Source organism: Xiphophorus couchianus, chromosome 6 (assembly GCF_001444195.1).
Source record: "Xiphophorus couchianus chromosome 6, X_couchianus-1.0, whole genome shotgun sequence".
In the NCBI taxonomy this organism is placed as follows: domain Eukaryota; kingdom Metazoa; phylum Chordata; class Actinopteri; order Cyprinodontiformes; family Poeciliidae; genus Xiphophorus; species Xiphophorus couchianus.
In genome coordinates, this window is record NC_040233.1 from 25208675 (window position 1) to 25236209 (window position 27535).

The 27535-nt window shown below is 36.5% G+C and overlaps 1 protein-coding gene across 8 annotated transcripts in view; it reads left to right on the forward strand.

The window, feature by feature from the left end:
- The first annotated feature begins 1747 nt into the window (after positions 1–1747).
- The window catches only part of LOC114146542 (rho GTPase-activating protein 12-like), a 64207-nt gene continuing 38419 nt past the window's right edge, over positions 1748–27535 (forward strand). For 2 of the 8 annotated variants that reach the window (XM_028020710.1, XM_028020709.1), the window contains exons 1-2: positions 1754–2026; positions 10279–11029. In XM_028020710.1, coding sequence (XP_027876511.1) covers positions 10352–11029 — 678 coding nt within the window. In that variant the 5' untranslated portion in view covers positions 1754–2026; positions 10279–10351. Of the gene's footprint in view, positions 2027–10278; positions 11030–27535 lie in introns of all 8 variants that reach the window. The other 6 variants (XM_028020703.1, XM_028020705.1, XM_028020704.1 and 3 more) reach the window with 6 other exon arrangements.

A 27535-nucleotide genomic window follows, 5' to 3' on the forward strand; every position in this document is an offset into this window, starting at 1 on the left:
AGCCTTTTTTTATTACTGTGTAATAGTTGGTCGATTTTTAAAGGACAGTAGTTTGGTTTTTTTTTGTGGGGGGGTGGGGTTTGGGTCAGAGGACGCGGTACTGGATCATTCCTGGAGAACTGGGACACAAGTCTAACAGGGCTCTGATGATATGGACAGAGACAGGAAGTTTAATGAGATCACAGTTTTGGATTGACTGCATGATGTAAATGTATGTGTGATTAAATAATTATGAGAAAATCTGTCACTTTTCCTGTCTGGTTACTACAATTTCAGTTGTCAACAGTTTTATGGTTTGTATTTTTTTGTTTAAATTCAACAATCTTGTTCAAAAACGAACAGGAAGATGAGTTTATGGGCAAGGCAGTTTTATTTGTAAACTATGTAAATGAGAGCTTTATGATAAGGAAATAAAACAAGCTATGATTACGATACAGTGGAAAAGTAGAAAAACTGACACTTTATGACTTGTTCTGGTTTGCTCTGCATCCCCAGAGCCAAAAAGGGAGAAGCAGCATTCAGATTCTATCCACCACAAATCTGGAACAAACTCCAGAAAACTGCAAAACAGCTGAAACGCTGAGTTCCTTTAAAATCTAGACTAAAACACCACCTGTTTAGAGTTGCTATTGAACGATAATTAATTAAAAATTGATCAACATGTTTAATGTCTATGATGGCACTTGACAAAATGTAATGTTTGTTTAATTGGTGAAGCAATATTTTGGTTGCTTTTTGTGTTTTTATGATGCAAAGCACTTTGAACTGCCTTATTGCTGATATTAGCAATACAAATAAATTTGATTAATTGATTTATGATGGTCCAGATATAAGGAGTCAAAAGCAACTCTGAACAGGTGGGTTTTAGACTGGATTTAAAAGAGCTCTGTTTCGGCTGTTTTGCAGTTTTCTGTAAGTTTGTTTCAGATTTGTGGAGCATATAAACTGAATGCTGCTTCTCCATATTTGGTCTGCTCTGCATCCTCAGAACCAGAATATCTGAGAGGTCTGGAAGGTTGCTATGACAACAGCAGATTTTTAATGTATTGTGATTCTAAGCCGTTCAGTGATTTATAAAAGGGAGTATTTTAAAGTGTTGTCTGAGTACAGGAAGCAGGTGGACAGAGTTCTTTTTAGGTAGACCTGTGAAGACAATTGTACAATGCAACTAAAGATTAACTTGTGGATGAGTTTTTCTACTAGTCCGACTCCTTTAATCCTAGAAATGTTCTTCAGGTGTTAGAAGGCTGATTTTGTAACTGTCTTTATGTGACTCTGAAAGTTCACCCAGATTCAGGCCGGATCACTAGTTTCTAGCTGTAATAACTGAAGTTGTGCTGACTGAAGATTCATGTTAGGTCCAAAATTAACTCCAGTTTTGTTTTTGTTCAGTTGGAGAAACTAATGGCACCTGCGTGTTTTGTTTTTAAGCATCTATCTAGCACTTGTAGTTTCACATTATTACCGCGAGAGAGCGCTTATTCCCTGTTTGCATCTTTAACACCTGAGGGGCTCGAACCATGTGCATTCCTTATAAAGACGATGCCTCACTCTCACCGTATTTCAGTGACAAATATCTGTAAAGAGCCTCTTGGGAAAACATACACACTTAGTCAACTGGTAATCCGTTGTGCAATGGACGCGCAATATCACACAGTTAGCGAAATAATGACATCTTAGCACAGTGGAAAATAAATCCTCTTTTCGTTTCCGCTGAAAGGTCTTCACCGTGAGATGTCGCGTGAGTAGACGATCTTTGCTGAAAGGTGGTTGCAGAAGTTGTCAGAAGCAGGCGAGAGTGCACGAGAACGGGAACTGTTGTGGATTACCCACCCCACACATACCGAGCAGGGAAGGACGGGATTGTCCGAGAAACTTTTTAAAAATAAAATAAGAAAAAGACAACCGTTCAGTTGGACACGGTTGGCAGCTCCAAGGGGAAAAGTTTCCCGGGATTTAAGTTCACAGAGGAGCGCCGGAGTTTGCCGTCCTTTCCCGGAGGACTCACAAGCGGAGACACGTTCAGGTGCGGATCTTTGGCTGGGACACTCAGGAATGTTTTAGCCACAAAGCTAATTAGCTAGGCTAATGTTAGCGACAGATTAAGGCAGGACGGTTGACATTTAAGACGAAACTTTGCTTTAAAATTCATGAACATGAACTACAATTAAATCTGTAGCCTGTTCTTAAAGCGCATAGATTAATTTGAACATTTTGTAAATATAAGAACAGGAGCAGGAAATGTAATTTTCTCACTATATTTGTCGAACTCGTAACATTAAGTCAAAATAAATAATACAAGTCAAGACATATGTTTATGTCTTTTTGAAAAAGTAAAACTGATAGAAACTGTATAGTTTTGTGACAGTAAGTAAATAAAGCTGTTTAAATCTGTTTAAAGCAAACATCCATTTATACTCCCTAAAGGTTCAGTTTGCGTCACAATACATCAGATTTATGTATAGTGTATTTTTATCTCACATTGACAGTCAAATTATAACGGCAAACTCACTTCATAAATCATAGTTTTACATTTAAATGGTTGGTTGATAGTCAAAACTGGAGCACAAAACCTTCACTTAGAAAAATGATTATTGGTTTTGGCTCAAAATAACTGTGATAACAGTTCAAACTAAACTGATAATCACAGTTCAGATTGTCCTGTCCATTTTAGTCCAGAAAGAACAATATATATAGATACATATTGATATATCAGCGGAAGGTTGTACTTTAAAAAAAATATCTTTACAATTAGTAAAACTGGGTCGATAACATGCGGTGTTTATTTATTTCATGTTGCAATCTGTGTTAACTGAAGCAGAGAAGCAATGTAGGCAGTATATTTGTTTATTTCACTTTGTAGACATCTATAATTTAAATAATATATAATGTCATTAAATATTGGTTATCAGCAACAACAGCAATATTAATATCAGATATTGTTATTGGCCCAAATGTTGTATACATATTTATTATAATTTTTATATAATGATGCACTTTTCAGAGATGCATTAATCAAGCTTTTGTGGGCTGATACCACTCTCTATTTTTTTTTTAGATCTGATCTACCAGTTTGAATGAATCTTTTCACACTATGACACATATAATTTACTTGTGTGAATAAGTTTTAGTTTAATTAAAGTTGAAAATAAAATAAAAACGTGTTTCAGGTTCTTTGATATTTTAGAATCCAGTGAAAATTAGGTAAAGCAAGCAAAAATTCAAAAAGTACTTGCCCATAACTAGAATTAGCTGAATGATCGGTGCATTGCTAGATTTGTAGGTTTAAGTTTTTCATAAATCACAATTTAAACTTTGTCCATCATTGTTTTTCAGTTTTCTTTTCTATGTGTCAAATAAATAATGCATTATTTGCCCTAGATTGTAAAAAATTGTCAATGTTCGACTGCCGTAGTTTTTCAATTTTCTCACAATGACACATTCCTATCAAACTATTATGGCAAATCATAAATTTACTTTCTAATGCTTGTGCTCCAATCTAGTCAGATTTATGCTAAATTCAGAGTTGGGCCGATAATCTGCAATATAATTGAAATTGAACACTGAAACCAATATTTTCCGGTTTTCAAATAATGATTCTTGTCGTTAACAATAATTTACATCTGTGAGCATTTTAGCATTTGCTTTGGTTGTGAGGATGTAAAGAAGAAAAAAAAAACACTCTAAGCTCAATAAAATATAATAGAGCTGGTTTGAATATTGGCAAATCAGCTGCACAGATTTCATAAAATCTTCGCCATCAAACAGATTTTTGAAAAATTCTGTATGCTAAAAACGTTATATGAAGAAATTATGTCTTTTTCAATTTATTTTTTCTGCTTTTCAACTTCAAAGCTTAAGCTCAGGGAACAATAAGATAGTATATATAGCACATTTTTCAAATAATCCCAAGGATAACTGACATTAAGGACCATTTTTCCGTTGAGATATTGGTTGAAGTAACAGTGTGTGGGAGGAGAAATGTGGGAGAACCTGCTCCAATGCCTCCTCCAGATACGGCCTTCCTGCTTGTGCGCTGGCAGGTTGTGTGTGTTCCCGTTTAAGTGGGCTGCAGCTGACTGTGTGACAGATTGTGGTTATACTCGTCCTAATGAACCTCGGGGAGCTGGGTCTCCTGGAAAGTGGTGGTGTGACGATCCTAACTGGGGCGGTTTGTGCGTAAACAGAGCTGTTTGGGGCAACTTGGGGCCTATATTTGGTGTGGCTGCATGTCACAGCTGGACTGGCTCTGCTAATTCCTAATGTTCGTCATTTTCCATCCAGGGTGTCAAAGAAACATAAAAAGTCTTAAATTCATTAAAAAAGTAATTTGGTCTTAAATTTGGTCTTGACAGAACTGGCTTTCTTTGTAATCTCTGTGACTGGAGACAGTTGAGGCTACACTAACTAGCTGCTAACATACCCTTGCTAGCTAAGCAGGGTTTTTTTGCGTCTAACATGTATGAAGTGCTCATTTATTGCCAGTTATCTGGATGAAGTTTATCCATTTCTATGGAAATAGAGGTCTTAAATTTTATTCATAATGGTCTTTAAAAGTCTTAAATCTGAGTTGGTGAAACCTGCAGGAACCTCGGTTAACCACCTTAAAGGAAGCGGTTAGGCATGAATTAATATCAGTTCTGACTCTGTCTCTAGGTTTTTTGTGAGAGGTCATGAATAACAATGCCGAATCACCCACAAAATGATCCTGAAACTGAAACTCCAAAACCAGCAACTTTGAAATGAGTTGAAATCAAATGTTTATTTGGTGCGTGTAAATGTATGTTAATTAAACCACAAGCTTTGTGCCAAACCAGTTTTCCTTGAGGAGATAAAAACCATGTCGCTAAAACGTCTAGACTCAGAAAAGTGTCTGTTTAAAAATATTATAGCAACAATGTAACAATTAATATAATACAATAGATTTTAAAAACTTCAAACTGTTGATTTAATTTTGTTTGGGTCAAATGTAGGGCAATTAAAACCAAGGAGTTCCCATTGGGTAGAAGTTAGTAATTATTTAATATTGTTGACCTAACTGATAAAATGTAATTAAATTCTACTTAGTATTTTTGATAGCATGATAAATAATTTTTAAAAAATTAAATCAACACATTCTACAACAGTAATTTTGTTATGAATAGGCTAATTAATAGTTAATTTAGCTCCGTCTCATGTTTTTTTAAGTGTAGTGTTATGCATAGATGTATATTAAAGAGGAAGTTCAGATTTTTAAAATTGTTTTATTTTTAGTGCAAAATCATTGTCTTCTCCACTTAGATAAAATATAAATAATTTCCCAGGTAAATATAGTCATAAAAGTGGTTTTCCACCACCTTAAACACCTTTATTTTCTGTAATACCAATGCATCAAGAAACCTTTTATCTGCTGTTATGTTCGCTTTAAAGAGTTATTTACCAGAAATCAACCAATCCTAGCAGACGCTTACTTCCTACTGCCTTTTTCTGTCCAAGAATTGCAGCAAATTATGGAAAAAAAGCTGCTTCAGGTGATGATAGTTCTGAATCAGATGATGAAATAAGATTATCTCAATTTATGCATCAAAAAATATGTTTACAATCTTTATCTGACTTCTATCTGTTAAACTCAGAAAAGTACATCAAGGGAAAAATGGATGATTGTTTGATGCTTTATGTGTTATTTATATAAAATTCTGGTATTTTTCAACAAATATAATAGCCATTGATGTAAGCATGTTAAGAAAATGTTTTAAGTGTATCCAGCAACTTGTAGTCTATTAAACAAAGGATGCACCGAAATGATGATTTAGGCCGATACCAATACCTGATATTAATTCTGCTGTTTTGGTTGATAACTGATATTTACTAGGGTTGCACAGATGAATAGTTCAGCTGATAAATCTGCCTTGATTTCGGTAATCAACCAATATTTTCATGAGAAACTGATCTCATCCACCGATATTATCAACCTCCGCAAAGGTCTGAAAATCAGCCACCTTGTTACCTTTTGACAGCTGTGCAACTTTGTCAATATATCAAGCGACAAATCAGTATCAGAATTAGGAAGTCATGGTTTTCAAAGGTCAGTGATCAGCCAGAAAACTGCAATTGGTGCATCTGTTTGTGATTCCCAATCTGGAGACCTTTGCTGCATCTCATCCTCACAACAAAACTTTAAAACATAAAACATTGTTTTTCTTGTTTTGGACATTGTGATCACCTGTCAGAGCCGGCCATGGGAAGATTGGCTGAACCTGAAGGAAATGCAATTAAAAGGAAATGAATTAATGTATTTTAAGAAAAAAAAAAATTATTTGGTATGGAAAAAAAATCTGTGATTTTTATTTTTAAACAGTACTGCCCAGCCTTATCTAGTATTTAAACTTATGCTTTTAGGAAATGTTTTTACAGTTTCTTTCCCTTAAACTATGCAAGTCTGTTTTCATTCTGTCATGATAAAATTATTCACATTGGCCCTCATGATTAGGGACTTTTTAACACTCCTAAGAACTTCCCATCATTATAAATAGATTATTATAATGCAAATGTCCAACTATTGCTCTCGCTGTAACAAAAGTCCAGTGTTACTTCCCTTCTCTCAGATTTCACCACAATGGGTGAGTGATTTCCTCTGTGTGATGAAAGCAACCAAATCAGAGTAATCAGTGGCATCCCGGCCTCAGAGCGCCGCAAACAGGAATCATGTGAATCAGCTGAGACGGGCGTGCTTTTTTTTTCTACATGTTTCTTCACTCTGTTGTTCATGTCTCAAACCTTGAGACCACGCCTCTCTGTAAAGCTTATTACCATCACTTTAAATTAACGTACCGCCTCTGATTTTGCTGATTGGACTCTGGGAAGATTTGTGCGGTTTGCTAAATACCAACGCAGAAGCCGAGGCTTAGTCTAGGTGGGGATAAGTAAAAAAGGCAAACAGCCTGAGGGTATTTAATCTTCCTAACGCCTTTCTTTATGAAGAATAGAGGCTGGGAAGTATCCATTATTTTATCTGTACATCTCAAATTATTTTCAAAACTTTCTATAATTTGCTTTAGAGAGAGAGAGAAAAAAAAGCAAACTACATTGTTGAAAGTGTTTGTAATGGTCCATTTTTTAAAACTTTTTTTATCACTTGCCTATTCACAATTTTCTTCCAATGCTATTTAATGTGGAAAACTTGCATTCCTCACATTAGATCCTTAAGTCTGAACACATTTCCGTTTTTCCAATAATTAAAGTGAATCAAAGCACTTTTCCAGTTACAAAAAATAACTGTACTAAAAATATTTATTATTTTGAAAACTTGACTCAATTGTATATTTGTTATACAGATGGATTTCAACCATCTGTATAAAATGAGGCGTCTTCTTCTGTTTCCTTCAAATAAGAGGTCTCCAAAGGGAGGTCCGAGGGCCATTTGTGGCCTTTGACTTGATTTTGTTTGGTCCCCAAATCAAGAATGGTAAAAAAAATTTGGTCAACAAATTAGAAAAGATCAGTGACATAGAAAAGTAGGAAATTGTCTGTTTTTATTTTAGTAAGGCGATTTTTATGTTTCGGATTACATACAAATTTTATAAAACTTTTGTTTATTGTTAAACAGGTAAGTCTAAAAAAGGAAAAAAGTCAAAATAAACAAATTTTAGCATTTTTAATGAATGAATTTTGTGTCTCATCAGTAGTTTAAATTTGCCAGTTTTGGGCCCAGGAAACAAACTTTGGACATCACTGATGTAGATCAAGAAACAGCTGGAAAATAAGCTTTCCCCCCCCCCAATATTTATTCTCTTTGATTACAATGCATCTCTAATTTCCATCCAGAAGTGTCAGAGTCTGACATGTTTCTGTTTTTTCATTAGGAAAGAATTTGATTGCTTCGGCACAAATAGACATTGTCTTGCTTTATTTAATCGGATGTATTCAAGTAAACAATTTAAACCTAACTCATCGAGACAAAGACAAAAATAAATTGTTACGATTGATGTGCTCAAACAAATTGAATTTATTAAAAATTTTTGGTCTTCCTCTATCTAGTGCAGCTGGTTGAATTAAAAGGTAAAAGGTGAACAAGGAAAGCTTCCTCTTGTTCGTTGTATTTTTCATTTGGTTAATGGATTTCTGTCCAGACCAGCCATTTAATCTGTGGGGAAATTATCCAGCGGATCGGGAGTAATCCTGGCACTTTTAGCCTAATCACACCTAATCACTGATCCTCATAAAGCTACTGTCCAGCTGATCGAAAAATGCTGCTTTATAACTGGAAACGTTTTACTTTTTAACTGCAGTAGCTTTTAAATTCTGTTGGGGGGCCACATGAAACCAGTTTTGGGGCCCACAAATGGCCCACGAGCCGCACTTTGGACACCACTGACAAAGTACTGTACGTGCATTGCAAGTTAGCTACAGCAATAAAACCTGGAGATGTAAGTATTATTAAATCAGTGCAGTGCCCACAGCAATGGGAAAAATAACACAGAAGAACCGTTGAAGAACAACAAAACCATTCATATTCTTCTTTTTTCTTGCACTCTGTGTTGGCTGCAATACACACAGACCTGTTGCCATAGCAACTGACTGACAACAATGCTACTAATGTATCAGGATTCAACACCCAAAAAACACGCAAATATTTTCCACATAAAGAACAGAACATTCAGTCTGTTAAAAATTTTACGTTTTCAGGCTTGATTTTTATTAATACAATTATTAATAACTGATCACTGTGGTTGATTAGCTAATTTAAACCCCTGCTATACTGATGATGTGTCAGAGTTATTGTGTGAGTCGCCTCTATTTTTTGTACCTGAACCGAAACAGCAAAATTCTGCAGCACATCTACATGGTTGTAGATTTTGTCAAAGTCAAGCTAGCAAAAGTGACCTACTTCCCTTCTTGCCATTGTTTTGTAAATCAAACTTTTTCCTGACCTTGTTATTTAGTTGTTGAAGTGTTGAAAATTAGTAGCAAAGCACGAAGTCCCTTTTTCTTTTTATATATCACATGTACATTTCAGATTTAGCGTGTTGACAACTTGCCAGCTAAAATCAATGGTAGTCATCATCAGCGAGCAGGTTTTTTTCCTTTCCTCCACTAGTATCTTTGGACGTCACATTGCAACGAGTCCATAGAAATGTTACGATTTGGTTGTTGATATCACCTGCTAGAATGACTTTAGTTTTACTTTTTTAGCTTAAACTTCTGCTGCTGATTGTGTTTTTGTTTTCATTTCTTTCAAATGGGGGAAAAAAGCTGAGTAAACTTTTGCCGCTTTGACAGTTTTGGTTTTGCAAAAAGGAGGGAAAGCGCAGGCTGTACAGGAAGTAGCGCTCTGAATTTACGACACAAGACAACATGAGATCACCACCGAGAAACAGATTGCGGCACAACTAGTTTTTTCTCTCATTCTTTGGAAACTCAAGTTGTATTTAGAAAGAAAATGCCTCATATTAAAGCTTGTATATTTTATTCAATCTGCTGCTAAGTGTAGATAAATAGTTGAAACAATGGCTTATACTTAAATGGCCTACACACAAAAGGTGTGTTTGTGTGTTTATAAAAGTGACTTCAGCAGAAAGCTATGTGAATGACTCTACTGATCTTCCCGCTCAGCATCAACATGCCTGAGTTGTTACCGTATGTACTGTCCTTTAGCTCAGCGCAGAGCAAAGTAAATGAAGACTGCATGACTCGCCTCTGTCTCCTTCTGGCTAATCTCATGTGATGATTTCAAGTTCTGAGCTGGACGGTGCATTCAGCCTTTTAAGAGGATTAAATCTTCTCCATTTGTTCACTGTGATTGGTTTCCCTGAGTATTAGGCTTCAGAAACCGATTGTGCCTTTGTTAAACATTTGTTGCATAAGAGATTAAAAATAGAAATTATTTCTGATTTCTTCTTTTTTTTCCCCAGAGCATCAAAGTTTTAACATTTCTCCACCTTAAATTTTGAACTTTCTTTACACATGACCACATTTTTAAAATTTTCTTTAAGTTAAAGTTTCTCAAAGTGACTAATTTAATAAATGTTTTGCTATTTTATGAAGGTAAAACATCTTCACAGCTAGATCAAAAGAATCAGGAAAATAACAAGAAACTGTTCCTAAGTTTCTTGTTATTTTTTGCAATAATCAGGTGCATTTATCATATTCATCCTGTTGTTTATAAATGTGGGATCTAAAATCTTCTATTCAAAACTCCTAAGGACAACAAAATGGCATTAAATAGGCCTGTCATGATAACAATTTTTTTGCTGTGCAATAAATTGTTTTTATCTGATTTTGTGTTTGCTCTGTTTCCAGGTCTGCTGCTGAGCCATGCTAGTAAATATTTTCCTCTTATGCTGAGCCGCCTTGTGGGACAGTCGGAGGCATCATGGCGGATCTGCCCATCGCGCCGGGCGAGGTCTACATCGAAGTCGAGTACGACTATGAGTACAAGTCCAAGGACCGTGTCATCACTATTCGGGAAGGGGAATGTTACATGCTGATCAAGAAATCTAACGAGGACTGGTGGCAGGTGAGGAAAGACGAAACCGCAAAGCCGTTTTACGTACCGGCTCAGTATGTGCGTGAGGTGCGGAAAGCCCTCATGCCGCCACCTAAACCCATCTCACACTCCCACACTGCATCTGGAAACTCCAACCCGCGCAGCGCTGCTGCCCTCTGGGTGAAACCAACCACTCTGGACCTGGGGAACCAAGTCACTGACGCCCTTCACCGACATGAGTCCAAAGCCCGGCGCTCTCCTTCCGCACAAACTGCCTCTTCATCCCACTTCAGTCCCCCGATCCACCGCAGGAACAGTAACCACCACCACACTCCCAGTACGCCCACCGAGCAGGAGCGCTGTCTTGCAGAAATCCTTGTTCAGGGCGGCTTCCCCCAAAAAGGCTCGTCCAGCACCCTGCCTCGCACCCGGGCCCGGTCGCCGGACTCGCTTAAGGTGCCGCCGGACGTCACGCAGCACTGCGACTCGGCAGGAGAGGAGAGACGCACCAACGACTCAGAGTCGGGAGATGAACTGAGCAGCTCTTCGACTGAACATCTCCAGGTCAGAATCGTCTTCTTCTGTTGCTTTAAGCACATTAGTCAGCAGTAGGGATGCCGGGTTTCCTGCAGTGTTTTATAAGCCTAGCGTTGGGTTTTATAAGCTTGGCATGGGTTGTTAATTTATTTTAGTTTTGTCAATGTTAGCATTACAGTTGTTTAGATTTTGTTAATAATGTCTTCCATTAGTGCATAATTACTAGTGATATTTAAAAATTTTCTGTCAATATAGTAGATTGCCAAATGATTGCCCTAGCGCCCCGACCACCGGGCTTAGAACATTTTTATGGGGAAACCCCGGGGATGCAAACAGTTAATCAACTTGGCATTAGATTAATGGTTTATTAGATTAAAATTTGTTCCAATCGATTAGCAACCTACTTTTAGTGTTGTAGTTTGGCCTCCATCCAGTAGAGGGCGCTGGTGGTTATGGGAATGAGAACCTTTCCAAACAGAAGAATTCTCTTTATGTGAATCTGTTTTGAAATGTAAATATTTGGCAAGCTCCTTAAAGCTACACTATGCAACTTTTATATTAATTTTTTTTTTTTTTACATATTTGTTGACACTCTCACTGTTGTGGCAATATAGCATATAATCTGTGAAAACAATTTACCTCCTCCACCTTTGGCAATGTCCCAGTGCTAACTAGAAATAACTAAACAGAGCCAGGAGGGTCTTAGCGCTGTCAATCACCATACATGTGGAGCTGCTGCTAACCCCCACCCCTTCCTTCTACTATCCTGTTGTAAATGCTCACGCTAGTCAGCATGGCCGGAAAAAATTATTTTCTCGTAACAGTAAGTTTTTTCTCCACCATTAGCACATTGAGGAGCACATACACATGGTTGGTTAACAGCACTAAGATTGTCCTCCTGGCTCTGATTGGTTGTTTTTGGTGCATTGCTTCAAATGGTAATCGTAGCTCAGGGAGGAGGTGAAGAAGATCGATCTATTCACAGATTATCCACCTCATAAACTGTCACAAAACATATTTTAAAAAAATAAAAGTTACATACTGGAGCTTTAAATGTGCAGTATGTAACTTATTTTTAAAACGTGTCAAAGTTTTTAAATTAAGACACAAAACCTTTTCAAACATTTTAAAATGTCTCCTTAAAATAGTTTGAACAAGGTTGAAAATATTTAAGCAAGTAACACAACAAATACAAAAAAATACATATCTTATTGATATTTAAATTAAAGATGTGCAGTTTAGCTGAAAATACTGCATACAGTTTCCGACAGAAGTGTTAAAGTAACTCTGTAATATAAGGTTATTCTGAGTGTTTTATCTTAGAAATACTGAGCCAACTCTCTTCTTTGTATTGACTAAAATACCAGCTCCTTTGTTTTTGTTTTTGACCTTTTCTTTTTGCTGCGGTGTTCAGCATCATGTGTCCTCTCTCACCGACGTCACGACAGACTGTGTTTTTTCTGAAAGGTTATCAGAAACTCAACATATGCAGTTTCAGTACATAAAGCAGAGCTTGTTCCTTCCTCAACCTTTCTTTGTCTCAATTTAATAGCAACAAAGGTCAAAGTAGTTACGCTCGTTCCAGTTTTGTCCTCAAGCAGTCCGGCTTTGGGTGTCAGCAACTCGTCTGTACTAGGCTCATTCCTGGGTCAGGTTAGTGTTAGGTTTAGCATTTTAAAAATTTTATAATTTATTGTTTTAGACTCTGAGCACTTAAAAGAAATCAGAGGTACTGTGAATGTGAACGCTGGATATCATTGCGTGTTTCCAGTCCTGCTGAAATGCTGCTGCAGCTAAAACTCCTGAAAGCAATCACCAGAAAGAGTAACGATGCTCAACTGTGTGCCAGTTTAATTACGTAATGGTTGAAGATGCAGTTGGTTTGAAAGTTTAAAACATGCAAATATTTATAGCTGTTTGACAACAAGGGCAATAAATTATTATTATATGGGGTTTTTTATGTTTTAGTTGAGTATTTTTGGGTTCAGAACAACCATTTATGAAGCAAATAAATTATTTATCGGTAGTATTTTGTTTTCTTTGAACCCGTTTGTCTAGAGCAGGGGTGTACAAACCTTTTGTCACTTTGGGCCAAGAAACTAATAAAAAACCCAATTATTATAAATATTATTATTTTGTAGTTAGGTGATGTTTTTCATTATGGATCCAAACCTTAAAAATGATTTAGCATGTTTGCTATATTAAAGAAAGATGTATAGTTTTCAAATGATTTTGGTCTTAATTGAACAAATTTATTCTCAGTTGTAAGAACAGGATTTGGGTCGCTTTCTTTCAAATTGCATGCTAATATTTCACCAAGTTTAATTATTTAATTAGGAAAATGAGAACTTTATGGCCTAGGGGATAATTTACCAAGAAATATAGTGTACTAAAAAAAATAAAGTGAACTGATCTAAATAAAAGCTGATTTTCAGTAAAAGTCTCTAGATAAACGAGGTTCTATTTATGATAAAATCTTGTGATAAAAAGATGAATACGTAAACAAATTTTCTGGCAATGGAAAATGTTATTTTCTTATTTTAAAAGCAGTAGAATTATGTTTATTTTCATCTTTTAATGTACTTCGAACGCTGCATAGAAAGACTTACATGGTTAAATGAAAAATTTGCAGAAAGTGATGATTTTCATCACAATAGTTGATAAAATAATCTTTAGTTTATGCTCTAATTTGTTGTAGTTAAAACGTCCAAATAAGCTTCATATTAGCGAAAAACAGGAGCATTTCTTTGTTATTTTTAATCTTGACTTTAGATCTTGAATTAATCTTCCCCTCTGTATTTTGTTTTGGAAAGTCTTCCATCATTGTGCAATCTTGGTGTCATGGAGGAGATTTATGAATGGTAAACAACACTAAACTCTAGATTGATTGTTGTTCAGTCAGTTTGGTCCGCAAAGCTTCATGTCAGACAAACATGGGAGTTTTCCACATCGACTTTCTGATGTGAAACCAGTCGAGTTTCATCTGCTTGCTTGTTCGGTTTTAATAACATCTGATTTCTTCTTCTTTTATGTATTATGGTAGCTTGCCAGCTTTCTAATGTCTCTTTCTTGATGGGGCAGTATTATGTAAAATCAGCTTTATGAGCTCTACGTTATGTAATAATGTTATTCCTTTGTCAAAAACATACCCGGAGTGTTGCCTTCATTGTTTTATGCATGTTTGAGAAATCTTTTAATCTCCATGGCTCCATTCACTTGTGCAAAGTGCCTGGGGGATCCTAACCCCGCCTTCGAGGACAAAGCTCCTCCTTATGGCTGTAGTTTCCAAACTACTGAGTTTCGGTAACACAGAGCAGCCCTCTCCCACTTTTTATTAGTTGTTTGCTAATAGCTAGCAGCAATTAGCAAACAACTGGTGGAACTGTGCATCTGCTGAGATGATTATATCAGCTATTTCTCAGTGAAATCTTGGTAAAAACGTTGCTAAAGGGTTAATAGAGGAGTTGGAGTTGTGATGACTTCCTGAAGGTGGAGTTTCAGAAAGAGCAGGAGTTTTTAAAGAGACAGAGGCCCAATTTCAAAGCATTCAGTTAAGAAGTAAAATTTATTTTAAGCCACATTTGATATAACAACTGAAGCTAACAGATAGTTGATTATGTTATGAAATGACACTATATATATGGAAAAAACATAATACTGCCCCTTTACAGGAATTAAGAACAAATTTAAGGCAAGGAAACCCAAAAGAAGTATGAAAATGTTCTAAACCAGAACCACAATGAAAATGGAACAGAGTAGAGACGTGTGTGTTTGTCCGGCGGTTGGGTTGCACTCCTTTTGTCAAGCTTCTCCAGCTCCTGCTGACATGCTGCTCAAGTGGAGAGTTAAGAGTGGGATGTGCCGAGGTTGCCAAGCTCTTATCTGCTGGTTGGAGCAAACACAGAGAACCACTTTGTCAACAAGCACTTGCCTCTGCTCTTTCATTGTTTAATCCCCTAGCTGTTGTCTCAAACGACTCAACTGATTTCAATTAGTTACGGCCAGTAAAAAGAGAGAGGTTTGGTTTGTTTTTCAAAAATATAGAATATGAAAGAATTCTATATTTTTTGTCACTTACGTCAATGCCATGCTACATTAATGCAGTAAATAACACAAAAAAACGCCCAACCAAATATGGAGTTCATGGAAAAAATAATAATTTTTCTGACATTTCTTACTTAGAAAATCCTTTTTTGATCTTATGTAATATTGTAAATGTCCATGACCCAAATTTTCTAAAACAAGTGTCAAAAATTGACATTTTCAATAAGGTTGAAATTTTTAATCGGTTTAATCGTGATTAATCAATTATTGAATTCATTGTCAGCTAATATAGTAATCATTAACTGGAGTATACAGACTCAAAAAAAGGACATTTGCTGAAAAAACAACACATTTAGAACAGTAATTAAGAGAAAACTAAAAGGTAAATATATACATTTTGCATGCAAGATGAAAACAACTTGATTTGTAAAAATGTTTTACTCAAAACTTCTCAAGTGGCATAGTTTTAGCTTCACTTGGTTCAGATTCACGTTTATTTAAAACAAAACTGAGTTATATGTTTATTTTAATGCAGTTTTGTATGAAAAGGGCTAACTGGTTAAATGAAAAATCTACACAAAATGCTAATTTGTTTATGCAATTAATCGATAAATCGTCAGTTTCAAAATCTTTTTTTAAAATCTTTTGTAATATTCTTAATATCTGAAACACAAAATGTTGCATTTTCACTACTTATAAGTCATTATCATCAAAATTACTAGAAATATTTCACTGGATATATACTGAATCTTTTATAAAACAAGTGACTTTCTCACAATGTTCTACTTTGTTTTTACTGTTTCTGCATGTCAAACATAAAACATTAATGAAGTGATGCCTGTAAACAAGCCAGTCATGATATTTCTATTCCGGTTGACCATAAATTTTAAATATTTCAAACTCACCATCTGATGCATCACTGTACCAACGTGCTTTCGCCACCTGAAAAAGCTTCCAGCCGCCTTGGATTGGACAGTGAACTCAGTGAAGCAGACGCTCCCCTGTAGCCACTTAATAGAATAGCTGTCAAGGTCTCAGTGTGTTTTAATTTGCTGCTTCGCTGCACTTTCTCGTCCGCTGCTTTTCATCATCCCGCTGCCTCTGGGATCATAATAATCCTTCGTCATTTGCTGTAAAATGTTTGTAAGAACCCAACATGATGAGTTGAAGCTAAAAGTCACTTTTCCTCTATAAAGCATTCTGTTTAGAGCCGTCTCTGCTGGAGCCGACTGCAGGACAAGGCATCAGTTTTAAAAAGTAAACTTTAGGTGACGGATAACTCTGCATTGTTTGATTTAGTGTGATTCACCATGCAGAGTTCAAATATTACATGTTTCATATGAATGTTGGAGGCATCGGTTTTGATGATTTACACCCACTTAAAGTGGAGGTGTCTGTGGAGAGAATGGTCTGACTTTTGGGTGTTAAAATTGTGGTTGCTTGAAGAAAAAATCAGATTCCTGTTTGTTTCTTCCAACTAGTTCCCAGTTGCCTGAGGTGGCATAAACCCTGAAAAAGGCTGACCCAAAAAATGAGGTCAAGGGGGTGGGGAGTTGAGTGCGTCTCGTTGGACTGTCAAATTTGTTTTAGGATGTATTCCCACCTGATAGTCCAGTCTGATTGGTAACCAAAATTGCAACATTTGTTACATTTTCAACTGCTGTGTTTTGCTTTCACACTGCACTGTCAAACAAACCAAACTAATTGAGAAACCTATTCCCCTCCTCACCTGTGGTGGTGCTGTACCAATAACTACTAAAGAAAACAACAGCAAAACTTCTGAAGAAGACACTGAGCGCAACTTCCTTCTTAAACAAAAGCGTAAACAATAATGGTGAAATCTTTGGTGAAAAACCATGAGCCATTTCTCCCACTGGCCCTAGACGTACATGTTTATTTGGTTAAATTTACCCAGAATGCCCAGTGCTGTAGTTCGGAGCAGTCTGCGGTCCATTTGGCATTCACATATGCATTTGAACCGCACCAAAGTTCCCTTCAACCGAACCGAGACTGAGATTTGTAAGTGGACCAGAGTTTGCTTTTTTGGTCCTCACCAGAATTTGATTGTGTATTCATACATTAATTTTTAAATGCAGCTTAAAAATTGGGTGCAACATCAACAAGCTTACTCGCAATTTGGAGTTGTGTGTTGCTTGCAGACCCTGCACCCTTGGTTTAACTGAAATCTGATGCCGTTGTAGCTGGGTGTGCAATACATCTTTTATCTTTTGGACAATTAATCATAAATATTAAATCTGATATTCTATAAATCAGTTGCTTCATGGCACTTTTAACACTTATCTCCTCTGAACCTTGATTGTCACAGTTAATAACACCTCTCCACCCTGATGAGCCCCATTGCTCTTTATGAAATGAAATATAATCAGCTTAGAACCTCCAACTACTCCCAGACACAAGATTTATTAGAGGAAGCAATTACTCGTGCGCTTGATTGCCTCCTTATAGTCACACAGCTTCTTGTGCCCTACTTAGATCTTTTTCAATTGATTTGCAAAAAGTGACACAAGAAATAAGTTGAGCCAAGTAAAAACACTGATTCTGGGAACACCTGAGTGGTTTGCATTCTCTGTTGATTCTGCGTTTATTGAGATGTCCGATGGTAGCAGCAACCTGTCAGTCTCAAATGTCTTTAAGCTGAAGACCTTCAGATGGAAACGCAACAAAGCTCAGGTCGTAATTTGGAAAATGCAAGATTGTTTTGTTTTTTTTATCCTTGGACTGTTTTTTTGGTAATCTTTTAGTATACTTTGTATTAAAAGAAGATTGTGACTTTGACCTAAACTAGGCCACCACCAGTTTTCTAAGTTCATCCCGGATCTCATCTTAGTTTGAAACAGTGTTGATTTTTCAGGTCCCAATTTGGTTTTAATTTAAAGTTTCCGTATGATTTCTGCTGTGGGTTTTATATTATTAATAGGGCTGAAACGATTAATCACAATTAATCACGATTAATCGCCAACTAATTTTGCAATTGATTAATCATTTACAAACTCAAAACATCCCATTTACTGAAAGAGCAAATTAATGTTTTGAGTTTGTAAACATGCCAGAGCAGTAGTTAAGCCAAAACGGTGAAAAAATACCTACATTTTCCATTTTAGATTAATAAAACCTCTTGTACCGCTGTACCGGTCCGTCGTGGTGAAGAGAGAGCTGAGCCAAAAAGCGAAGCTCTCGATTTACCGGTCGATCTACGTTCCCACCCTCATCTATGGTCATGAGCTTTGGGTCATGACCGAAAGAACGAGATTGCGGATACAAGTGGCCGAAATGGGTTTTCTCCGTAGGGTGGCTGGGCTCTCCCTTAGAGATAGGGTGAGAAGCTCAGTCATCCGGGAGGGACTCAGAGTAGAGCCGCTGCTCCTTCACATCGAGAGGAGCCAGTTGAGGTGGCTTGGGCATCTGGTCAGGATGCCTCCTGGACGCCTCCCTGGTGAGGTGTTCCGGGCACGTCCCACCGGGAGGAGGCCCCGGGGAAGACCCAGGACACGCTGGAGAGACTATGTCTCTCGGCTGGCCTGGGAACGCCTCGGGATTCCCCCGGAAGAGCTGGAAGAAGTGGCCGGGGAGAGGGAAGTCTGGGCCTCCCTTCTGAAGCTGCTACCCCCGCGACCCGACCTCGGATAAGCGGAAGAAGATGGATGGATGGATGGATGGAAAACCTCTTTTGTAAAAAAAATTCACCAGACCTCTTCAAGTCTTCAAGAGGCACAGTTTTAGCTACACCTGGTACAAATTCTTTAAAAAAATTAAAGAAAAAGAAATCTCCTGGATTAACCAAATATTAATTTCTTAATCTAAAACATAGTCAACAGATAATCTATTTATCTGTTGACTATGTTTTATCATCAATATGTGAAAAGCTTAGAAACCTGAGCTTTTCACATATTAATGATATAAGTATTTTTTTCAGCTGCAGATGCATCTGTTGCTACAAATGCACTGCAAAACCACTAAATCTTCCTACGTAATTTTGGTCTAGTTTCTGGTGGAAGTATCTTAGCACACTTGAAATAAGACAAAACTAACTCACAAGTAAATTTTTAGCAAGAAATAAAAACTTTTTTAAGCATCGGCGAGAGCATCGGCGGTGGCGAGAGCGTGGCGTTGCTGGAACCCACGCGGTCGCCACGGGGCCGGAGGCGTGCTTCACTGCGAGGCCTCCAAAGCCGCTTGCGGCTTAATTACTGTAGTACTTACTAGCAAAATTAGCTTAACCAACGTAGTTTTTATCTGCTAACTAAGTAGCATACGTTTTTGTTCTTACATGTGCTCACTCTGCCAGTCACTAGAACCTTGTTATTCACTCAGAGTTCAAACGTCTTTTACTTGTAATTGTCTCGTATGGTGAGACAATCCGACAGCAGCCATTTTGTCCATGCATCTTTCTCTCGCACATTGGTTGAGAGTGTTCACATATTTTCTTTTTGTCTGTATCGAAGCCATGTGTCTGCTATGCATTGTGCTCCACTTGCCTACCAAGATGGCGCCACTCACTTCCGGTTCAGACTTGTGGGAACCAGAAGCTGTACACTTACCTAAATTACCATAATTTTTGTCTCATTATCACAATACTACCGCAGCATATCCTGATAGAATAAGTCCATATCTGTCCTGTTTACTAGTAATTAGGTATGATCTAGTTTAAAAATTTTACCGTTTCCAGTGATTTAAGGAACAGATCTATGTGTGGTAGTCTTTCTGTCTTTCTGGAGATTTTTGTAATCCCAATGGGAGCTTTACAGCAATATGTGTGTGTGTGCACATGTTGGTTATTATGTCAGCTGCTGCGTGTGTGTCAGGGCAGCATTTTGGCATTATGAAAGGACAGGTCAAGCTACGTTTGTTGTGGCAGGGCACCACTGATTTTCCCCTCTCCCTCTCTGTTTATGTAAGAACCAGTGTGTTAGAGTCGATGTATAAGAGGAGAGTTTGAGGGGTTTCTCATAGAGGGATCATCTGGTTTGCCACAGGGACAAGTCAGACACACACACGCACACACCGAGAGAGAGAGTTTGTGAATAGGCAGGAACGGCTGTGTTCCTCTGCATCAGCAGCATCCTTCGTCAGTGCTGCTGGCTGCAAAGCTTATTGTTTCTCTGCAGCTTTGACTCTGCTGTTGGACAGTATGTACCCAGACGAGAATGAGACGGTAAGCCACCTTCTTTATCTCTGCTTTTATTCGCTGCTGCAAATTTATCTGCTTGTTTGCACAGCAATTTTTTTCTGCAAAGTCAGTGCAACCTTAACTTTTGTTGTGTGACATTTTAGTTCATGTAGGTGATATGGCTGATTCATACTTTTCCGTTGCACACAAAGACTTAGTTTTAATTTTGTGCTCTTTTTGTTTTCATTGATGATTCTGCTGCCAGTACAGTAGAGAATATTTACCACTGAAGTTTGCCTCAGAGAAGATTTTTGAGTGTAAAGACATTGATTTAATCTGTATTTCAGAAGTTTTGAGTTGACCTGAAATGTTTTATCTGAGTGTGGGAAGCGGCAGGGCAGCCCAAAGGATGCACTCAGCGTTTGACTCGATGCATTACATAACCGCCAGCTACGTAACGTTTGTTTGGACAGCTGCCTGGTGAGATGAGCTCTGGGCAGAACCGATGATGACACAGGAGTTTCAGTGAGGGCAGATCATTCTGTGGTATTAATTTTGGGATTTTCAATGAACTCTGCAGGTCATTCAATGAATAATATGAAAGACGGAACAATTAATTCTCTGAATTGCAAATGAAATTCTCAGCACCAACTCCCTTGCTGATATTCTACCAACATAAGTGTGTTTTGATGATGTATAGAAGCTAGACCAAATTACTTTATGTGTTTGGGTTGTTTCTTTACAGATTCATCTCAATAAATTATTTTATAATTGAAAAGTTAATTTATTTCACAAACTAAAATACATTATATAGGCTAACTATACACAAACTGATGTTTTCAAACCTTTATTTTTGTTTTTATAATTATTTTATGCTAAAATTAATAAAAACGGGACTAATCAAATATAAAAAAAAACAACATTTTGATTCTGGAATGAGGGCTTGATAAAAAGTATGTTTAATATCTGTTTAAAGATTTTTTTCAAATGTTACTTTTAATCTGAACTAGGAATAATCGGATTGATTGCTATGAATCGATTAATTATCTGCTAATTTAGTAATTGATTAATCACTAACTGGAGGAAAGAGACTCAAAAAAGGCATTTGCAGAAAAAAACAACACAATCAGAGCAGTAATTAAGATAAAACTGTACAAAAAATATAGAAATTTTAAATGTAAGATTAAAAAAATTAATGTTTGTTTCCTTAATTGGTCATTTTAGCATCACCAGGTTTAGTTTAAAATAAGAAAATACTGCTAAGCACCTTTTTCTACCAATTATTAGGTTTATCCAAAAAATAACAGAGGGATTGATGTTAAGTCATGCAGAAAGTCCTGAGTTTTTCACATGTTGATTTAGAAGTATTTTTTTAGCTGCAGCTGCATCCTTTGCTACAAATGATCAAAGGTCACCAAAAGGAATGCTATGTTACTGCACTTTAGGCAACACATTGAATATTTATTTGCGTTTCTTGGCATTTTTAATGAATAAATAATGTTGTATAAACAGGCATAAGTGGTTAAATCTCCAGAATTTCTAAATTATTTCTATTCGATTAACTGTCAAGAAAATTGATTACTAAAATAATCATTAAATCTGACAAATGAGCCTCATCTGAACACAAAATTCAGATTTGCAGAGACGTAGCATTTATGAAACCTTCTTTATCTCTACAGCCATTCTGACATTGCACAAGACCAGATCAGTTCAAAGCCTAAACAAAACGATCAGTTTCCTCTTAACAGACTCGTACATCTGTGCAGCTGCTAAGCGATTAACGATTAACTGCAGCTCCATACAGTAAAATCCTCTAATGTAAATAAAGGTTTGCTTCCTGCCCAGCCCATGTATACTCTTGCTTCTCTAGCTGACACTGCATGCATTACGGTTTCCTTTATCCAGCCGAAGTGATTGTCCTGGTGCACTTTGTTCTTTGTCAAGTCGGAAAATCGGATAATTATTTAACACGCTAACTTGGAAGCTGGTTTTTAAATGAGAGTGTAAATTTCTCTTTCAGAGTGTCTGTGTGTTGCTGAAAATCTCTTAAATAAAAATTATTGCTCTTGAGGCATTAGTAAAGTTAAAACATGAGGTCTTGCAGAAATAACCCTTTTCACAGATTTATTGCACTTATTTTTATTCACACTTTATCAAAATGGACGTTTTCTAGCTTCTCTGCATGAAATTAATTCAGTGTTTTTCAGTTTGTGTTGTGGCTGTGTCAGCAAATTCAAGACGCAGAGAAACGTTTTTTGGTGGAAAAACTGAGTATCTCAAGTTTTTCCAAACTTTTACTCATCTGAGTTCTTCTTTCTAACAACATTTTTCTGTTTTGGGTTTGCAATCCCCTATTTTCTGTATACAAGTTTTTAAAAAGTTATGGTTTCTAAGCTACAAAATATTTCCATGATTTTGTTTAAGCTGTTTAAAATGCTTTGATTGTTGCAGTTCAGAAACACTATCAGCCAGCTGACTGTACAGTGTTTTTGCAGCATTATGGATGATTATTACTTTTTCTGTTTCAAACTGAAACAAACATTTTGGTTTAAAATTTTGCATAATTACATGAACTGCCATGCCATTAAAATTTGGAGGTTGTTTTGTGTGATTGAAAAGTAGATTTAAGTTGTGATTCACACCTCTAGAATTGGTTAAACTTTTGGTTTTACTTAAATCACATTTATGTGACTTTAAGTGAATTTCAAAACAATAAATGTTGATTCTAAAAAAATTTTCTGTTTGCCTACTTTTAATGCCTTTCTTAATGTCTTTATTGCAAAGATTTTTAGTTTGTTTCTCCTTCTGGCACAAGCATATGTAACTTAAGATATGTAGAATGGATGGTTCATATCCGAGGGTCTGCAGCCTGCAGCTTTAACTCGCATCTGCTATGCTTTTATAAAACCAAATAAAAAATGTTTTTGATTAAAGAGGCAGTAAAAAATTGTGCTTTTATCAATTTTTCTCTATCTGCATAAAATATCTACAAAGGAGCACCAATAGAACAAGGTTTTTAAATTAATATTTTTTGAGCAAGTTCTCTTTCTTCACTAAAGATCTTTTTTTAGTTTGCATATCTGAAAGTGCTTAAGACTGAAATGCGAATGCTTTATTGTAAGTTTATCTTTTGTTTTGTTTTTCCATCTCTTTATATGCAGACAGTCTTCAACAGATTTCTCTTGTAAAAGAGATTTTTTCACCTCAATGAGACAAACCTGGTTAAATAAAGATTATTATCATAGAAAGGGCTCACTCAGATGGCCTTATTCTACAAAACAGTTATTTTTCATCATTATGTAAGTTAGAAGACTCATGTTGTTAAAATAAAACTATGAAATTATAATATGTTTTGGCTCTAGCAGGTTGATTTTCATTTCCTATTATGCAAAAGCTTCATTTTAGTTTCTAGATTTGTTGTTAATTGTTGATATAGCCTTATGGATCAGAGGTCAAAGGTTGGAGAAACCAGTTTACACATGGCAGCAAACTGAAATGGTCAGATCATCCCAGCTTGAGCCTTTTCAATCTCTTTTTCTGACACCGGTCTGGTTAATGTGTTCTGCAACACAAGGTTACAGAAACAAGATGTGGACCCACCCAGCTGGAGTTACGGGAGTGGCTAAGATAATGTGCAACCTCTTTTATTTCCAGTAGTGTTTCTGCTTGCACAAAAGTTTCAAAGCCTCTCTGTGTGTGAAACTTGATTGCCTCATTTTTGATGAGTTGTGGCGCCCTCAAGACAAAACGGGTTCCAACATTTCCTCGTAGCTGTAGCCCTCCTTATTTGGAATTTAACCATAGATTTACTCGGACATGCCAGGGCAGGTGTTCATAGGCATGATGGCAGCAGCTTGCAATGTGAAGTAATGGCTGGTTGATTCATCTTTTAACTAGACTGCTACAAAACCAAAACCCTGGTGTCTCTTTAAGACCTAGCTTAAGTATAAAATGCTATCATTTTGAATTTGATCACAACCAGCAAGAAACTAAATTAGTTTTTAACAGACTTACACAGTCGTAGGACACATTGTTTCGAATAAGGCCTAAACATATTTTGTGCTGATGTGTTCTTAGTTTGCTAAAGTGATATTATAGCTAATTAATTAGCTGGTTTAGCTAGTTAGCTTACAGTAGACTTTACAGAAAGACACAGTATTTTTTTTAGGTAGTTACCTGTGTTTCCCTTTTGTAAACATAAGTAACTACATTACTGTGATCCTGCTAGTTCAGATTATTACAAGAAAAAAATATAAGTTATCCTAGTTATGCAGATGATACTCTGCTCTATATTGCAATGTCTCAACATGACTGTGAACCCATTAAAGCAACAAATAAAGGTGTGGATGCCCCATAACTTTCTTCAACTGAACAGAAAGAAAACTGAAGTTATTATATTTGGACCTATTAATGGACAATCACTAATCGAGAAACCTCTGTTAGTTTATTAATTGTGGAAGTACTCAGCAACCCAGAACAAGAATCAAACATGGGGAACCAACATTTAGCTTTTTCTTTTTTCTTTTTGTGGTTGTTACCCTTGCATTTTTGTCTTTCTATTGGTTTTGTTGTTTTGTTTATATTTTCTTTTCATTAATGTAAAGCACTTTGGACTGTGTTGTTGCTGAAAACGAGCTATTTATATATATATATATATATATAACACCTCTACCTCTACAACTGGAAACTAATGATCAGGCTTGAAATCTGGATGTAGGGATGGACTTAGACCTGAACCTTCAAAGTCACATAAAGAAGGTTACAAAGTCAGCTTTCTATTACCTGAAGAACATTTCCAGGATTAAAAGACTAAAGTCTAGAGAAACTCCTCCATACCGTTAGTCACATTGATTACAAATAAAATCTTTTGTTTTTTTGTAATCACTGAATGTCAGGCACCATGTAGCCACCACTGTTACTGGTGATTTAGAAAAGCATTTAAAATAGGGCTGCACTGATCACCAATTACAGATCTTTTATAACGCCTGACCGATTTTGGCAGACACTGATTTCTTTTTGTCTGAAATGCCGCTAAATATAGCAAGAAAGTCAGTGAGTTGGTAACTGTGGGTGACTATTGATAATTGCAAACGTGTCAGTCAAACCTCTCTCTTTGGAGAGCAGAAGAGGGCAGTAACTGATTTTTACACCTTTGCTGAGGTAGATAAGATTGGCTTCGTGTAAGTATTGGCCAATCACGGATCCCCCAAAATTAAGAAAATTGGCAGCAATAAATCAGTGCACCCCTAATTTAAATTAATGAACACTTTGACTGGCGGGCGGCAGGGTGTATTATCAGCCTGGTGGCCCTCCAGGCTGATAATACAATGGGGGAAACTCTGAGTCCATATCGCCCAACATTATCTCCTGTAGTCACACCAAACTCTCTGTTTTCATGAAAACAGCCTCATATCAAACTCACGTTTCTTAAAAAATTGACTAAATTGTCTCCAATTTAAATAAATGCATAGACTGGAAGTATACTGGAGGCTTGAGCTGTGAAAAAACCTCCAAAATGAGCCAATGCTGAATGTAAAACAGCCTTTGAAGTATCCGTGTCACATAGTCGATAGTGTTAGCAGGATAAGTCGGTCCATCATGCGTAGAGTCTTCTCTCCAAAGCTCTTGTGTTCACCTGCCAAGCTGACAGCGGCTGTACAACCTTGAATGTCTGCCGGCTCCCAGCGTGTCAGCCTTAGTTTGCACATTTCACAGTGATCTGTGCAGAAATTCCCTTCCTATGGGAGGCGGTGATTGAATTGACTTGACAAAAGATTAAAAGAATGGACATTATAGAGTGAAAATAGTGCTGAGTCATTGTGGGAAAATGGATGCACACTGACAGCTTTCTCTTCTGTACTTTCCGTTTTGAGGAGATTACTTTATTTTGGATTCGATTAGCAGATTCATAAGATTTTTACTCTTTCTTTTTTTTTTCATTTAATTTATTTTCTCTATGGAGTTAAAGTGTTCACATGATCCTTGGTTTTCTGTTGTTTTGCACAGCTTTTCCTCTTGATCTTGTTCAACCGGTTGGACCTGAACAGGTTTCTGTGTCTTGCATCTTTACGTCTCAGAAACCAGAAATGTGATTTCAGTGTTTTTCAGTTTGTGTTGTGGCTGTGTCAGCAAATTCAAGACGCAGAGAAACATTTTTGGTGGAAAAACTGAGTATCTCAAGTTTTTCCAAACTTTTACTCATCTGAGTTCTTCTTTCTAACAACATTTTTCTGTTTTGGGTCTGCAATCCCCTATTTTCTGTATACAAGTTTTAAAAAAGTTATGGTTTCAAAAATAATTTGGATATAAAACCAAAATTACAATTTAAAGCCAGTAAAATTATGGTTAATCTAAATGGGAAACAGATTTTTCTCATCAATAAAAAATAGAGTTTATAAATCTAAAGTTAATGCTTGTGGTTACCTGCGCTTTGCCAAGTCATGTTTAGATCTGTCATAACAAATTTTGCTGGACGCTAAATTGTCCCAGAAGTTATTGAGAAAAAAAATAATATTGTTTAGAGACCATTTTCAAGTAGTATAATGGCAACAATAATGCAAGAACACACTTTGAAAGAGCAATGAACTTTGAATTCTGATGAACAGTTAATACCGGAACTGGAAGACATTTAAAATATGCAAATATAAACTGACAAAACAACAGAAATTATGAATAAACAAAAATTTCCTTAAAAAATGGCTAGTTGAGACCAAAGCAACAGACTGAAGACTTTTGTTGTTCAGTTTTTGGTCAAAATAGACAAAAGAGAAAAATGATAAATCATGCAAATGGGAATTATTGAGTTTGTTTTAATTTATCATGCTATTTACTGATTTACTGCGACAGGTCTAGTCAGGTTCTCACTGGGTTTACGTTGTAATTTAAATTGAGCCCATCTGATGTTTTGGTTCGCTGCTCTTCACAATTTAGTTTAGTAAATGTATCTAAAAGTGTTTAAGGATGAAAAACATCTGCTTGGTTGGATATAAAAGGTCTACAAACATATTATCTAACACACTTCTGTGTGAGAAATGATTATAGTTTGTTTTTTAAACTGAGTGAAAATTATTTCAGTTTTTTTTTTTTTATTTCTAAAGCTCCCATTAGAATGACCTTGCAGGTTTTTGCTTTGCTACCAGAGGCAATCACAGCCTGTTTCTATCTCTGGCTGCTTCAACCCCGACTGGAAGCTATGAGATGGAAAACTGCCTGCAGTCATTTTGAAGTCAGGTTACAGCAGCACCTGTGCAGTGCGGGTTTCTCTATTTGTGGATTTTCTTCAACCTTTTCTGTTGTACATTTTATACAGCTTTGCAACCCGACTTCCTGCATTTAAACATATTTATTATGATTTACATTAT